Source organism: Planococcus citri, chromosome 5, assembly GCF_950023065.1.
Source record: "Planococcus citri chromosome 5, ihPlaCitr1.1, whole genome shotgun sequence".
NCBI classification, from domain to species: Eukaryota; Metazoa; Arthropoda; class Insecta; order Hemiptera; family Pseudococcidae; genus Planococcus; species Planococcus citri.
In genome coordinates, this window is record NC_088681.1 from 68,150,613 (window position 1) to 68,166,284 (window position 15,672).

The 15,672-nt window shown below is 34.0% G+C and overlaps 1 protein-coding gene across 1 annotated transcript; it reads right to left on the reverse strand.

Moving 5' to 3' along the window:
- Positions 1 to 5,533: 5,533 nt before the first annotated feature.
- LOC135848435 (ribonuclease H-like) lies at positions 5,534 to 12,640 on the reverse strand. Its single transcript, XM_065368336.1, has 2 exons — positions 12,056 to 12,640; positions 5,534 to 5,734 (listed from the first exon to the last, which is right to left on the reverse strand). The coding sequence occupies exons 1-2, from the start codon at positions 12,638 to 12,640 to the stop codon at positions 5,534 to 5,536; spliced, it is 786 nt and encodes a 261-aa protein (XP_065224408.1).
- Positions 12,641 to 15,672: the final 3,032 nt, after the last annotated feature.

Genomic DNA, 15,672 nt, shown 5'->3' on the forward strand with positions numbered 1-15,672 from the left:
TGGTATTTTCTTCCAAAATTCGAGTTTTTTGAAAAAGTAGTTCAAATATTTGGGTATTTTTTACGCGATATAAAAAATTCAAAAAACTCTGTGCAATTTACCTTGAGTCGATAGAGCGTTGAAATATGAGCCATTAGCCCTCTTTTTTCTCCTCGTCACTAGAGATGACGATGGGCTCTTCAGTGAGCGACACGTTCGGTGTTTTTGGAGCCTGTTCAGACTCGTTTGTCGTCGCGCTGGTTTGGTGCTCCATTTCCTGGGTCCAACTCTGCGCATGCTGGTCAAATAATGTTTGCCAGTTCATCCCAAAGGTGAGGGGTGGTATCACCTGTTGACCGTTAATAGCGGTAAGCGTCACTTCTGGCAGGTTAATAGCCTGAGCGGAGGTCGATGACATGTTCAGCGTGGCCGGATTTAAGTCGGTACGAGGTGTCAAAATTGGCATTTGCGGTGTCGTATTTTGCGCATCTTCGGGTGCCAATTCTGAGCTGGTCGAAGCTCCTACAGGGTGCTCATCGGATTTGCCTAGTTGGGCGTTTTCAGCTGTTTTCTGTTCGATTAATTTCTTTCTTATTTCGATCCGTTTTAATTCGGCCAACTGATCCGGAGTGTAGGGTTTATCGTCAGTTTCCATTTCTTCCTGTTTGATGGTTGGTGGGACTGACATGGTCGGCTTCGATTCGGTGTCTTTTGAAATTAGGCCCTTTCGGAGCATTTCAATGCGTCGTCGATCTTTACTCGGTGGCTGAAGTACTTTCCCTTTCTTGATTTTTTCTTGCAGAGAAATTGGAAGGGGGATGAATTTTTCGGCCAATTTGTCCAAAATTTCTTCGTAACGTTTGATGTTGTGATATGGACCAAATTCATCTCTGGGCGGTGGGATTTTATCCAGTTGCTCGAAAAATTCGTCTACTCGCGTCGTCTTCGCACCTGCTAACAATCCCCAGTCTGTTTCCAGTGCCAATTTGATGTGGTCAAAAGCGATGTTGTTATGTTGGGGCGTGTGCACTAATGGTGCTAAAATCAGCTCCGTCACTTTTTTCTCTTTAAGGAGATCGGCGATCTTCGTCATTTCATCGGTGAAGTCATCGTAAGATGTATTGCAGACCACATCAAAATTACCGATCGAGATAAATAATTTTTTCGGTAATATTATCATTGAATCGAGTAATCGAAAGAGATCAGACGCTAAGAGGTCTCGCCGATATATGGTATTATCGAGATATTGGCCATATTTTTCTTCATCAACCATGCAATGTACCATCGCATGAATATGTCCGTCCCCGATCATCATCGCTTGATTCATAAAAAGTACCATGTGAATGTTTTTAGCTTTGTCTTGTCTACCCGCGGCGGTGAAATAAAACGGGTACGCGTTCATAGGATAATAGGGCTCGAGTTCGTTGGAAGATCTGCCAAAACGCGACAGGTATTTTTTGTGGTACCGGGGCTGTTCGGCTGATGGGTTTTTCTTTTCCTCGGGTACTTCGGGCTCATTTTCGCGCGGAGATAGCGCTCTCGGTGGCGGGCCTCGCTTCGTAGTACCTCGCGGCATTCTGAATACTCTTCGCTCGTTGATTCCTCGTCTTCCTCGGTTCGCTGAAGGTAGGGATGAACTGCGATCTCTATAATACTCTTGCGTCGGGTACAACTGATTTAGCGGTGTTGAGTACTCAATTTTTTGAGGAATCGAAATTTGCGAGCTCATCGTATCCATAGGTTCAACACCCGGTGCGTCGAATCGAATTTGACGCTGGGGTTCGTTGGTGAGATCATACTCTGGCGGTCCCACGTACGAAGTACCTAATTCCATTAAAGCTGGAATTTTCGAGTATGATCCTGACGTGATCGAAGAGGAGGGGGTCGATGGTCCAGCTTGAATGTACTGATTCAATTTCTGCTCCATTAGAAGATTGAATCGGCGCTCTAGATCGGTCAATGAGCTCGAAAGCACGGCATTCGCATCGATTTTTTCTTTCAATTCCGCAGCTTGTTTTTCATTTTTGGTTTGTAGATTTTTAATCAATTCTTTCAAGACCTCGACCTCTTTTTGGAGCTGGCCTATCGTCGATCTCATCTGCCTGATGTGCTCGTTGTTGGGGGGTTGGTTTACCACCTGTGTCCTAGTAGGACAATCCAATTGGACGAAGTCGAAATTCGTGAGGCTTCGATTGCACATTGGATGACGGCAAATGATGCGAGAGGGGGTTGTAGTCGTTTTGAAAAGATAGTGGATACATCCCCAATGATACGCATGTTTACAAACCGTTACATACGGTGGATCCTCTTTCTTCACCCCATTCTCGTCCTTTGGAGCGTGCTCCCCTGGCTCGGCCAACGGTTCCGTACACTCGTCGCACAATAAGATCTTCATTTCCGTCTGAAAAAATAAAATTTTCAACAAATTTTTATGATTAGTTATTTATTGGAAAAAATGATTATTTTTTCATCTTTTTCAAAAATGAATTAATTTTTCAACTAAAAGTTGTGTAAAACTTATAGTGTATTCGATTCAAATACCGCTTACTGGGTCTTGATTATTCCTTCTAGGAGTATTTGAAACTTTTAAAACGATTCAAAATCGGTCAAAATTAGTGATTTTTTGGATTATTGGGCAGTAAAGGGTATTCATTTACATTTTGTTTCGAAAAATTAGCCAAAGATGAAATATTTTACGATTTGTTAAATCATTTTATTGTTTTGGTTTTTATTGGGTTGTGATTTATTTTGATAAGTTTTTTCAATTTTTGTTAGTTTTAATTTTTACGAAACCAAAGATTTTTTATTTTTTATCGAAATACTCAGTTTTAATTTTTGATTGTTTTTTGATTATTATTTAGTTACCAAAAATATTTTATTTTTTTCTGAAAATACAATTTTCAGTTTTTTTATTATTTTTTCTAGTCATTTAATTGCCAAAGCTTTTTTATTTTTTAGTTTCTCAACGTTTTTGTTGATTCATTTTTATCTTAAGTATATTTTTTTTTTTTGTTATATTTTTCTATTTTTCTTTTAAGGTAAAAAAAAATCATTTTCTCGAAATGTGTAGAATTAGGTAGGCGAAAAATTAGGAATCTTTATTATTATTCTTCTAAAGTTTTTTCGAACTTTTTATTCTATACTTAATTCACTTTCGAGTTTTGGTTTTTTGGTAGCTGAGATTATTTCGTTGAGGTTTTGAAAAAAGTGTGAATTTTCAATTTTGATCTCATTTTAGTTTAGATAATATTTTCCAAATTTCGAAATAATCTGAATCTTAAATCATCGGTAATACTGAAATATTTTTTTAAAAAAAATTCAAAATGTGATGGTTTAATTCTTTGTGGGTTTTATGGGACAAATTTGTTGATTACTAAAAAAAAATTCACTTTTTTCCGCTTAGCCTGAATCTAATCATTTTTCAGTTGATTATTAGTTTCCCAATTTTATCATTTTTAATTTACGAAGAAAGTTCCAAAAAGATTTCTACTTCGAGTATTTTATAGCGTTTTTTGTGTTGTAAACTCGAGTAGAATTTTTCAAACTTTTAGTTTGTTTTGTGAATTAAAAATTCTAGACGTTAGCCCAAACTTGAGTGATGGATTTTTAGATTAATACCTTAGTCGGGGTACAATTTGAAAATTTATAGACGTTTGAGGCAAAATGTGTGATTTTTGAGTAAATCAACTTTTTCTAAAGGAAAATTTTAACCTGATCAAGATTTGATTCGATTTTTCAGAATTTTCACTCTAATAATTTTAATTGTCAGTGAAATGGGGGTGAATTCGGAACAATACAGAATTTGTATTTTTAGACTTTTTCTGATAACACTGTTTTCGAATCATCAATCAGTTTTCTACAGTTTTTATAAAAAAAAAATCAACTTTTGATAATGGGGTTCGAAGAAAGAGAAGAAAAAAAAAAATAAATAAGCCAATTTGGTACCAATAATCGGAATTTTTTAGTATTCAAATTTGAGTGGTAAATTCCAAAAAATAGGGTTTTCGGTTATTTTAATACGATACCAAAAGTTTGTCACGAACTTAGTGTTCGAATTTCTAGTTTTTTCTGAAAAAGGATTAACTTTCTTGTTTCAAGATTATTGGCTAGAATCCACAACTTTGTTCACAAATATTTGCTTGTGATTTACTTCAAAATGCACTAGTTGGAATTCATCGTAGTAGTTATGAAAAGATTTCGGTATTCAAAATTGGTAGGCTTTTGAAACTGAGAATTTTCGATGGAAATGGTGCGAATTTATTGTTCGGATTTTGGAACACTTGAACGATTTGTAGGTAATTCTTTCTTTTCGCGAATCTTTACAAAACGTTGAATTTCATTTTCATTTAGAGAAATTTGTGTACTTTTAGTGGGAGAATTTTGTGTGTTTTTCATGCAGTTTTCCGAAACAGTTAAATTTAGTACCATTTCTGGTGTTTTGTTTCCAAAATTTATAGGGTTTTTAACACTTGACATTTTTAATGTTCGAGATTTTCTAAACGTGTTTGAAATTATTATCCAATTTTGATCCTTGCAACTAGTGGCAATTTCTTGATCGAACCGGTAAAATTAGTGAGCTAAATGCACTTGTACTTACTTCGGTTCTGTAGAAATCTTCCAATAATTCGTACATCCAGTTTTTGGAATACTCCACTTTCTTCAATACTAGGTTTAGGCGTTTCAGGTATAACTTATAATTGTTTCGCTCAATTTTTGCAATCGAAAAAACACAATGTTTTGAAAGTAAAAAATACAACTGTTTTGACCGAAAATTGATAATAATTATCAATCGCGTTCAGCTCGATTCACTCAAAATTTACCGAACCGGTTGACGTTCGATTCACACCGTGGGTGGTGTACGAATAAATTTTATTTTAATTACCGCGTTGTAAATTTTTAATTATTTTTCGCGATTAATTAATTGTTCGAAAAAATTTTATCGATGTAAACTGAATTAAATTCTTTTAGGAGTGATTGTATTTGACTTTTGAAGTTACTAAAACTGCACGATATTTTCTATTTGAATAAAAATTTAGAAGTTATCACCTTCGAAATAGAATACCAACTGAATTTAGTTTCGATTTTTAAGTACTTATCCCGAATGTGTTTTTTACTCCCTGAGATCCCTTCCCAAAAGAGCTAATTTTTATAAGGTCCAGACTCTCGTATTGGAAAGTCTGGTACCTATCGATTTTCAAAGTGTGAATATTCGATGTGTCGAAGGATTTATTCTTTGACAGTGTTTTACCTCGACAGATTTATGTACCTACCAGATATGGACGAATTCGTTGTCCATGTTCTCGTAGTTTGGAGTAATTTAGCCTATAGGCATTATTTTTCGCGCTGAGTGTATGTATAATATTGTAGGTAACCTTTTAAGTTGTATAGGTGAAAATGAAGTAGGCGACACGTTGTTCATACGTATTTTTTAGCTTTATTTTAACATAAACTTAGGCAAAGATACTGGGTATGAATATACACAATATGGTGCGAGTCACCGAAACGAGAAATAAAAAATAACAACTACAAAGAACACCGAAGTAGCTCGAATAAATCATTCTTTTTTATCCTCTTTTCTTGTAGTTATGTATGTCTTCCCCAAGTCATATAACCAATATCCGGCTATGACGAGGCCCATGAATTTCGAAGTTGGGCGTCCCTTTATTGTGATCGGATTTTTGGGCGTAGGAGGTAAGTTCACTTTGACCTTCCACTCTTTCGAGTCGATCTGCTGTTTTTCACCTTTCTTCGGCATCTAGGAAAAAAGAAAAGAAAAAAGGGGGGGAATCGAAGGGTTTTAATTAACTTAGTCAGTTCAATACGACTTTAATTTTATTGACTTAAAGTTTTGTGGTCCCTTTTTATTCATTTCATGAATATTTAGTTTCGAGTTAGGAAGTAGGTAGGTACGTATACCTATTCCTTTGATTTTGAAAAAAAAAATTCATTTTAATCTTTCGAATTTTCTTAGAATTTGTTAATGTTTCATTTTGAATTCTACTTTCAGTAGTTTTAGAAAAAGAAGATCGTAAAAAGTTCAAAATTTTGTATTGAGTAGGTACCTACTTATTAGGTTTTTTCGGATTTTTGTTTGTTTGAATCATTTTAATTTTCAAAATTCATGTAGTTATAAAAAATATTTCACGAAGTTTTATCGTTTAGATCGGTGAAATAAACAGACGGATTTTGTGTGATGTAGATAGGTATACCTACCTAACTGAAATTTCATTTGGATTTAAACTTTTTAGTATTAAAATTTCCTCAAAATTGTCCATATTATTCATTTTGGTGAAAAGTTAATAATTTTGAGATAAAGTGTTTCAGAATTTCTTTTAATAGGTACCTATTTGGTGAAAATAATTTTATTTCTGAACTGTTGTGAAAAGTTGTCTTCGTGTGTATAGAATAAGGTATTTTAAACAAATTCTAATTTTTATTTCATTTGGAGAAAATAAACAGAAAATTTTTGGTAAATTTGCCAAATGATTGAAGTAGGTAGGTACCTACTTGTTTGTAAATTTTTTAGTTTCTCAATTCCAAATCTTACCTATCAGGTATTTTTTTATCATGTTCGAGTCAAAAAAAAAAGGAGTAATTTTAATAAAACTTGAAAAGAGAAAAAAAAAAATCTGTTTGGTAGGTACCTATTTGGATTTTCATTTTAGCCCTAGGTTCAAAATAGGATTATTTTTTGAGTAATTCAATACTAAAATTTCGAGGCAAAATTAGTTTAAGAAAATTTTCTACTTAGTAAGATAGTTTTGGTTTGGTAGGTAGTACCTACTTATTCAGATTTAACTGATTTTTAGGTTATTTTCCTAAATTTTCAAATTTAGTTTTTGGCCAATCGCCTTTTGGATGATTTTTTACTAATTTTAATTATTTTCAAGACAAATGAAGATTGAAATTTGGTTCTGATTTGAATTTGTTCGAAGTTTTTCAGGGACCACTTCACTTTTTTGTCGTAAATACTAAGTGACGACTTTTCTGAATTAATTAGTTTCAAAATGATCGAATCTATCAGATTTTGTGTCATTTTATCGAAATCGTTTCAGATTTTTGTACTCTAGCAGAGTACTTGGGAAGTTTTTTGATATGGTTGGGGGTAAGTCAGCCATAGTTTCCCATTTTTGGAGTGTTTCACAATTCCGTTTTTGAAACATTTTTTGAGGGTTCTGAATGGGTGTAAATTTTTCTGCTCGTATTAATGAGCAGAAAAATTACCTCATGCCGAGAATGGCAAATCTCAATTTTGGCTTAGTAGGATGATCGAATACTTCCGGCTGGCTTGTGATTCGTTCATCCTACTACCCTATCTATACTATCACATACACGTATAGGTACATATAATGCAAAATAAATAGTACATAACAGGTATAGGTATGTATGAGTGATAATAATACTTACAGTAGATTATCAATCGAACAATTTTCAATTAAATAGGACTGCTCTTGAAATTGTAGCAGGATACCCACGATGAAAATTACGTTTAATAACTTCACGATTCACAAAACACTTTCAAACTTTGCTTTTTCATGCACAAGATGCTTTTTAAACCACAGTCTTCGAACGTTTGTCAAGCAATCACTCAAATCTATATCCAATATTGCGTCAGTCGGGGGTATTATTATTTTATTTTATTGTGATTAGGTTTCAACCCATCCGGTTTTGGCTAAACTTTTTTCTTATCTGCGATATCTTCTTTTAGAACTTGCAAAATTCGAGGAAATTATCGGCCTCGGCGACGTTGCAGATAACATTGTCGTCCGATGGCTGGTAGATAAATTGATAATTTTCAATCTACTTTTAATCTCCTCTTATTTTGCTCATAGGCAGGTGTCTTTTTGCCATGTCAATATAATTGACTATTAGCATTAATTTCAGGGGAGATTTTTAGAGTAATTATTTTCCCATGAAAATTCAGTTTTTGATGGGTTAGAAAGCGAAAAGTGATTTTTGACCCCTTTAGAGTGCATTTTTGGTATGGGTAGAGGAAAGGAAATCGAAGAGGATTTATTTCTTCAACTTTATAATCCATCGTTTTTGATTTTAAACCTATATCCGTCGATTTTAGCCCTTTTTTTTAGAAATTTTCATTTTTGAAAAAATTTCAAATTTTCAAATTTTCATTTTTTGAAGGCTTTTTATTTTCCTGACTGTTCACATTATGTTAGATCGTAATGAATTTTTACATTTCGATCAATTTTTGAATATTTTCATTTTCAAAAAAAAATTTTGATTTTTTGAAAAATGAGTTTTTGTAAAATTTTAGATTTTTTACAAGTCTAGGGGTGTGTAGGGATTGGATATTTTCCATTCTTCCCTGGGTTTCGTGATTTCAACGTATACTTATTTTTGTCAAATTTTTTCAAATTCTTCAAATTTTTTGAATTTTCAATTTTTTCAAAAAATTGCTTTAACTTCATCCATTTATGATCTGGAGGGTTGGGGGTTTGAGGTACGAAATTTTTTCCATGCCTATTCATTTTTAATGTAATTTTTTAAATACAATAAATACTTGTAGATTTTTTCAACTCTTTTCAGGTTATGAGTTTTTGGTTTTTTCATCGAAGTGTCGAGAGGGTGGCCTTTTTACCAGAAAAAGCCACTCTCTGGACCCTTCGAGAAAAATTTCCAAAAGTGAGAAAAAAAAGTGGTTTTTGAATGAGTTTTTCAGCATTTTGGATGCAGTTTTCTTCATTCCTTATACAGAGGTTTTTATTTTGAGTTTTCCCCTTGCTGTTTGGATTGTTTGGAAAAATTTTGAATTTTTCGAGCCATTCCAATGTATCCCATAGTTCTCCTTTTCAAAAAAAAATTATGAATTTGCCAAGAGAAAATCTCCGTTAACCCAGTATGAATTTTCAATTCAATTTTTTAATGATTTTTTCATTATCTCTGATTAGCAATTTTTTCAAAATTTGAACAGTTTTTTCAAAAATTGACAATTTTAATTTTTGTGGAGCAAACGTAATATGGGGTGTTTTGACTTTTTAAAATTTCATTTCAAAATTTTCATTTTTGAAGTTTCTCTTTTTTCTGAAGTTGTCAGAGGGACAAACGTAGGCTAATTTTTTAAGGCAACTATTGGGGCGAATTGAGGGCGGATGTGGTGTCCCCCATTCAGAGAGGTTTCTCTTTATTTCCGAAATGAAGAAAAATGGGCAAAGATGATGAATTTTTTAGCAAATTCTTCTTTGCTTTCTGTTTTTTGGTTTAAAAGTGAGGCAAGATTTTTGTTTTGACAACTTAGAGCAAATGTTTAGGTGAGCTCTTTTTGTCTCAGAGGTCTGAGTTTTCATTAGGTAGACAACTGTGAATGCTTTGCCAAATTTTTTGGCAAATTCTTCAGTTTTTCGTCTGAAGAGTGAGGCAAATGTCTTGTTTTTATAACTTAGGACCAATTTGAAAAATTGAAAAAATATTTTGGGACGCTAATTTCGATCAGCTTTTTCTGAAAGTTTTCCCATTTTTGAATTCTCTCAAAAAAAATATTATTTTCTTTTAGAATGTATTTTTGGGTATTTTTACGTCAATAATCAGCATTCTGTTGGGTTTTTCAAATTTTGTTTCGAGAAGCTGAATAAAATTTCAGTTTTTTGACTCTTCTAAATTTGAAAATCCAGAGACTTTTTCAAAATTTTCAATTTTGAGGTTCCATTCTTATGAATTTGAAATTTTTTAGTTTTTAGCCTCAGTATTCTTAAGAAGTTACTCTGAAATTTTTCTTTCTGAAAAATGATTTCAAAGTTGATCAGAAAAGTTTTGTCAAAATATTCTTCCCAAAAAAAAAAAATTTTATCTTCATTTTTGAGAACAAGTTTTGATTTTCTCTTTTTGCCTTTTTGGTCCAAAAAAGTGAAAACTTTAGAGTTTTTTGAGATATTCCTATTGGTGAATTTTGTCCAAAATTCTATAGGGAGTAAAAAACGAAAACACAACAAAAGGGTAATTTTATCATTTTTTGTTGTAATTTGCGAAGAATCGGAAATGGGCCATTTTTATATGGTTTTTACATTTCCTGGAAATAGTCGAAATCCTAATTGAATTTTGATTTTTCATTCGCCCCCCTTTTTTTTATTTTCTGCTCCTCATTTCCTTCACTAATTTTTGTAAATTTTATTTCTAAAGTTCCCAAAATAGTGCCGGAGAAAAGGTTTCAGAATTTTAGTAATTTTTATGGAGCGAATGCGTTTTTATTGTTTTTAACAAATTAGAGTTTTTCCTTTTCATACCTGTCTCTTCTTTCCCCTTTTTCATTTTTTCTTCATTCCTGCCTTTTTTCGAAAAGAGAGTGAGAATTGTGCTGAAAAAGTTGAAATAAGTAGACAAGTGCATATTTTTATTCATCATAAGTTTTTTTATTTAAAAATGCATGAAATACGCTAAATAAAATTACAATAAATATCGCCGAAGCAAAAATTGGTATCAACCTTTTAGTTGGTTGAACGCTTATTCTAGCGTCCTCCTGAGTTGTCTCTGTCTCAAAGAAAATGATTGTGCTTTGATCATTTTCTATGACAGTGACCACTGAGCTTTCAGAGCTCCTATCAGGTGAATTTTCTTCAGTCGCGTTTCTGACCAATTCTATGGTTTCACTTATTCTTTCATAAAATTCAGAGTCATTTGAACTTTCTGAATCTTCGTCGTCCGTTGTCCTGAATGGATTTACCACGACTTCTATGGCATTTTGGTCAGTATCCTGATTTTCCAAAACTGTCATAGAATTTAGGCTCTGATATTCTTCGTTGTAGGCTTCCATAACTGCCTCAAAGAATAATGAGTAAGGGTCTTCATCGCTATCCGAACCATAGTCCAGTTTTTTCAACTCCAATCTTGGTCTTTTAATGGCTTTGGGGTCCTCCCCTAGGCGCATTTTTCTTTCCAATATGCGTTTTGAACGCTTTGGGGTTGAAGTGACTTTGTCATTATTAGACTTTTTAAAATCAGATTTCGTGATAGCTTGATTGATTACTGATTTTTCTGAGGTTGAGTCGCTCAATTCCTCATCAGTTTCAAGACTTGGTAATTCTCCAAAGAGATTTTCATTTTCATCTTTTGGTTCCGAATCAGCCAAGTTTACAGTGATATTGGGCTCACTAGTGGGTTCACCAGTGGGCTCACGGGGAGTACACTTTTTGGGTCTTCCTCTAGGTCTTCTTATAAGTGGGGAATCCTCAAGCGGTGCCCCTGTACTTAAGTCTTTAGAATTTTCAGAATCTTGGGCTTTCTTTGGGTCTGTTGGGCCCAATTTTTCCAAAATTTTGTCATCCTGAGTGGGTTCTAGTTGAATAATTTCTTCTAGAATTTTATTGGTATCAATAGTACCTTTTTTATTTTCAATTATTTCAGGAATTTTTTCGACTTTACTAAAGTCTATTTTCCTGGGTCTCCCCCTCCCTCTTTTTAGGGTTGGGGTTTCTTGGACTGCCCCAGCAATTTCTGGCTGTTCAGGGAGATCCAATTTTGGAGCTTTTTCAGTGTTTTCAGGAATTGAAGTTTTCAGATTACCTTCAGCTTTCTTAGCCTCCCTTTCCGCTGCACGTTGTGCACGCGCATTGGCACTGAGCTCCTTCAAAACATTATTTGAAGCGTTTTTAAGATCGCTTTTTGAAATTGGCTCGAAATTTGGGGTTGAAAACTCATCAAATTCTTCATCAATTTCGTTTTGAAGTTCCTTCTCATATTCAGTCAAAAAATCTTTAATTTTCTGTTCTAAAGTTCGAGAGTCTAATTTTGATTTTAGACAGGTGTCGTTTTTCAGTTTTTCCAAATTTTCTTTGGAAATGAATGGGGTGAGTTGGCGTATGTTGGCCACCCTATTGACTGTACTTCCATCCTTAGGCTGTAATAAGTAACAATTATGCCCGTTTCTCTGAATTATTACGAAAGGACCTGTCCTTTTTTCATACAATTTTGATGCAGTTTTTCGTTCCGCATTCGATTGTTTATGATTTGTCATAAGGACCCAATCTCCTGGTTTTAATAAGATGGGGTCTAAGTGCGATTTATTGAAAGCATATTCTTCTTCAATTCTTTTTAATCGCCTTTTCTCTCTTATGAAATTTTCAATCACTTGTCTTTCAGACATTTCACTTATACATTGCTGTTTTTGCTCGACTGTGTAGACAGCCTTTTTCGCAAGGTTATCAGCAATTATATTCGTGTATTCATGTTTTCTGGCGTAAACATGAATAAATTCTACGCTTTCAAATTCCATTTTTAATTCTAGAATTTTCTTGAATAGCATTTCATGATGGACTGGTTTGTTTTTAGCATTTTTCCAGTTATTCGTTTGCCATGTTGATATGCTATAATTTAGAGCTTTTACAGCGTAATTGCTGTCACTCAAAAGTTTTACTTTTTTAATATTATTCGCTTTTAGTACTCTAAGTGCCACATGAATCGCCATTAATTCTGCCAAGTTGTTAGAAGTGGCATAATGCTTATTGACAATTCTTTCAGAAATGTTCATTTTGGAGTCTGGAGCGAAACAGATTCCAATTCCAGCTATGGCATTTATATCGCCATTTTTGGAGCAAGCCCCGTCAGCTGTCACCCTGACGTAGCCATCGGTGTCATAAATTAAGTCCTTTTCTGGATCTAATTTATTTTCCATGCATTTTAAAAATGTCGTCGAGGGAATTTCTTTCTCAGACATCTTTTTCCTAATTTTTGTCAATTCAAATTTAAAATCAAATTTCATTGATTGTTGAGGTAGGGTTTCACAAATTTTATCTTTAATTCCCCATGCCTCATTAGGTTTAAAGCCGAAGGAGGTTGGAGTGTTGTTCAACTCCAATTCAACCTCAGTAATGAGTAGGTGCCATCCCAGATGAGTTTTATAGGGATCGTGATTTTTATTTAATTTGACCCTAATTTTATCTCCAATTGACCTCATCGTCCTTTCCACAGACGATGATTGTGGGTTATACACATTTGTGTGTGCCACTTTTATGCCATGGTTTTCTAATAGATTATACCATGAGTCTGAGATAAATTGTGACCCATTATCTGTTATGACCTTTTTAATCTCAATATTTTTATTACTTATGTAGTCTATTATTGTAGCCATTTGCTGACACACTTCTTTCTTTTTAATTTGAAATAAGGTGCGCAACCAGGTTTTATTTGAAAAAATATCCTTCACAACTAAGAGGTATTTTGGCTGATTTTTTAAAGCAGGTAGGGGTCCATAAATGTCCGCTGAGAGTACATCGCCAATAGCGTATGCCTCAATTTGTGCATATTCTATTGTTTTGCTATTTGTATAGCTTTTATTAACTTTGCATACGATACATGTATTGCAAATTTCCTTTATATATGCCAACGAGCATTGATGGTAGTAAATTCTGCGAAAAATCATGTCCAATTTCGCAGCCCCTACATGACCATAGGAATCGTGTAAATAATCTATGGTATCATAAAAAAGTTCGTCTGGGAGACATGGAACTTTCAGTCCATTTTCCAAAATTCTGTATAGAACTTTTTCATTGTTCTTAGAATTTTGAATTTCAAATTTCATCATTTTCAGTTTCTGAATGTCACGCTGTTTCTTATTATTTAAAGGAACTTTTTCTTCTAAAATTCTCATAATTTTTTGACACGTAACATCAAAGCTTTGAATTTTACCAATTTGTTCTAATTTTCTATGCAATTCTGAAATATGTTCTTGCATGAAATTTACTGAAATGGGTTCTAGATCAGAACCAAAATTTTCAATATCAGTTTCTGAATTTCCCAAGTCAGTGTCCGAACTTTCGATATCAGCTTCATAACAGTCAAGCTCTAAGGCTTTAATTTCCAGCTCAGGCGCTTTAATTTTGTAAAGTGACTTATTTGAGTGGATCATGTCGTACACTAAGTCGAAACTGTTGAGCACTGTAATCCAGTGAGCTGCTTTCCTGTGAGTTTGAGAAATTTCTCTAAACCTATTGACTATTGGCAATAAATTTGATCTCACATGAACAGTTCTTCCATGTAACCACATTTGCAATTTTAAAATGCTTTTTACGAGACACATTATTTCTTTATCAAATAATGTAAATTCTTTCTGATGCTCTTTGAAAGCATTTGAGACAAACATGATGATTTGTTTTTCCTCATCACGTCTGAAAAATAATACTCCATTCATCGCATCGTGCGATATTTGGGTATCTAAGTATAAGTCTCCTTCTCGGGGGGGTTGCTGCAATTTGAAGTCCTTATTGTATAATTCCTTGAGCTTTTCAAAAGCTTTTTGCTGCTCTTCTCCCCACTCTACGTTTTGAGATTCACCTTTTGTGAGCTCATAAATGGGCTTCACAATTTGGGAATATTCGGGAATAAAATTCCTATATAATCCCGTCAGTCCAACTAGGGCTAAAATGTCATTTTTCTTTTTCAAAGAAAATTTACCCCTTTTGGTATTTTTCTTTTCAAACTCTTCCAATTTTTTCAGTTTTTCACTTTGTTTCTCAATGCCTTTGTCACTGAGCACAAAGCCGAGATGATCAGCTCGATTCCTGAAAAATTGAGTTTTCGTTGGGTTGAGCTTTAAGCCACTCTCACGAATGAGTTCAAAAACTTCAATTAAGTTGTCCAAGCACTCTTCAAAAGTTTCTCCTGAAATTTTTAAATCATCTACGTACTTGGTACGGCCCTTTTTATTTGCAATTATTGCATTGATCATGAGTATAAAGAGCCCACTTGATACTTTAGTACCATAAGGTAGTCTTGTGAACTCATAAACTTGTCCCTCTAATTGAAAGGCAGTAAATTGTCTGGATTTTTTATTCAATAATCTTTGTAAAAATCCAGCAGTGAAATCGAGAGTACAAAATAAGATATCCCCAGGATTATCAAAAATCATACTTTCAATTGTATCCGGCTCTGTTAGTACATTTTCTAAGTGTTTATTTAATTCATCTGCATCCAAGCAGAGCCGAATATCCCCGTTTTTTTTAACAACAGGTGCGAGCGTGTTAATATAGGTCGAGTGAGATGGTCGAATTATATCGAGCGCAAGCATTTTTTCTACAGCTTTCCTGATGCCAGGTAAAAGTTTTTTACTTGGTCTGAACTTTTCACCTCTCCAGGGTTTTAAATGTTCATTTCCAGATTTGAACTTAAAGTCCACTTCTTCCCCTTTATAGCATCCCGGATTCAAGCTGAAGATGTCTTTATATTGGCATAATTTTTCTTCTGCCAATTTAGCCTGTTCTGGTGTGATTGATTTATTTTTCACAGCATCACATAGGTCTTTATTCAAATTTTCAAGAAAAAGTTTTCGAGCTTTTTCTTCTTCTAATTTAATTTCTTTATGGATATCAGCCAATTTTGTATGCTTGGCCATATCTATAACCATTCTGTGACCCTGCCTGCTGGTTTGGGTCAGTGAGAATATGGTAAAAGCTTCATGAGCTTCGTCAGCATTCATAAAAGGAATTACGTATTCATTATTGGGGTCCATCCTACAGGTGGCTACTCTTTCTGGAATATCAATCAGAATTTTTATGTATTCTAATGATATTCTCCCCATAATGAATGTACTTCCTGACGATTCGAGTACATAAAATGGCACTCCAATGAGCTCAGTGCCGAATTCAAGTTGAATTACAGCTAAATGGCTCATTGACCTTATGACTGTATTATCAGCCAACCTTAGTTGTACTGTACGTCGGAGGGGTATGAATCTGATGGATTCAGGTGACT

Coding starts and splice junctions, on each gene's coding strand:
- LOC135848435 (XM_065368336.1), bottom strand. CDS start 12,640: ATGTCTGAGAAAGAAATTCCCTCGACGACATTTTTAAAATGCATGGAA. Junction 5,735..12,055: donor GTGAAATGTCTGAAAGACAA/GTGATTGAAAAT, acceptor CTTTTTTCCTAG/ATGCCGAAGAAAGGTGAAAA.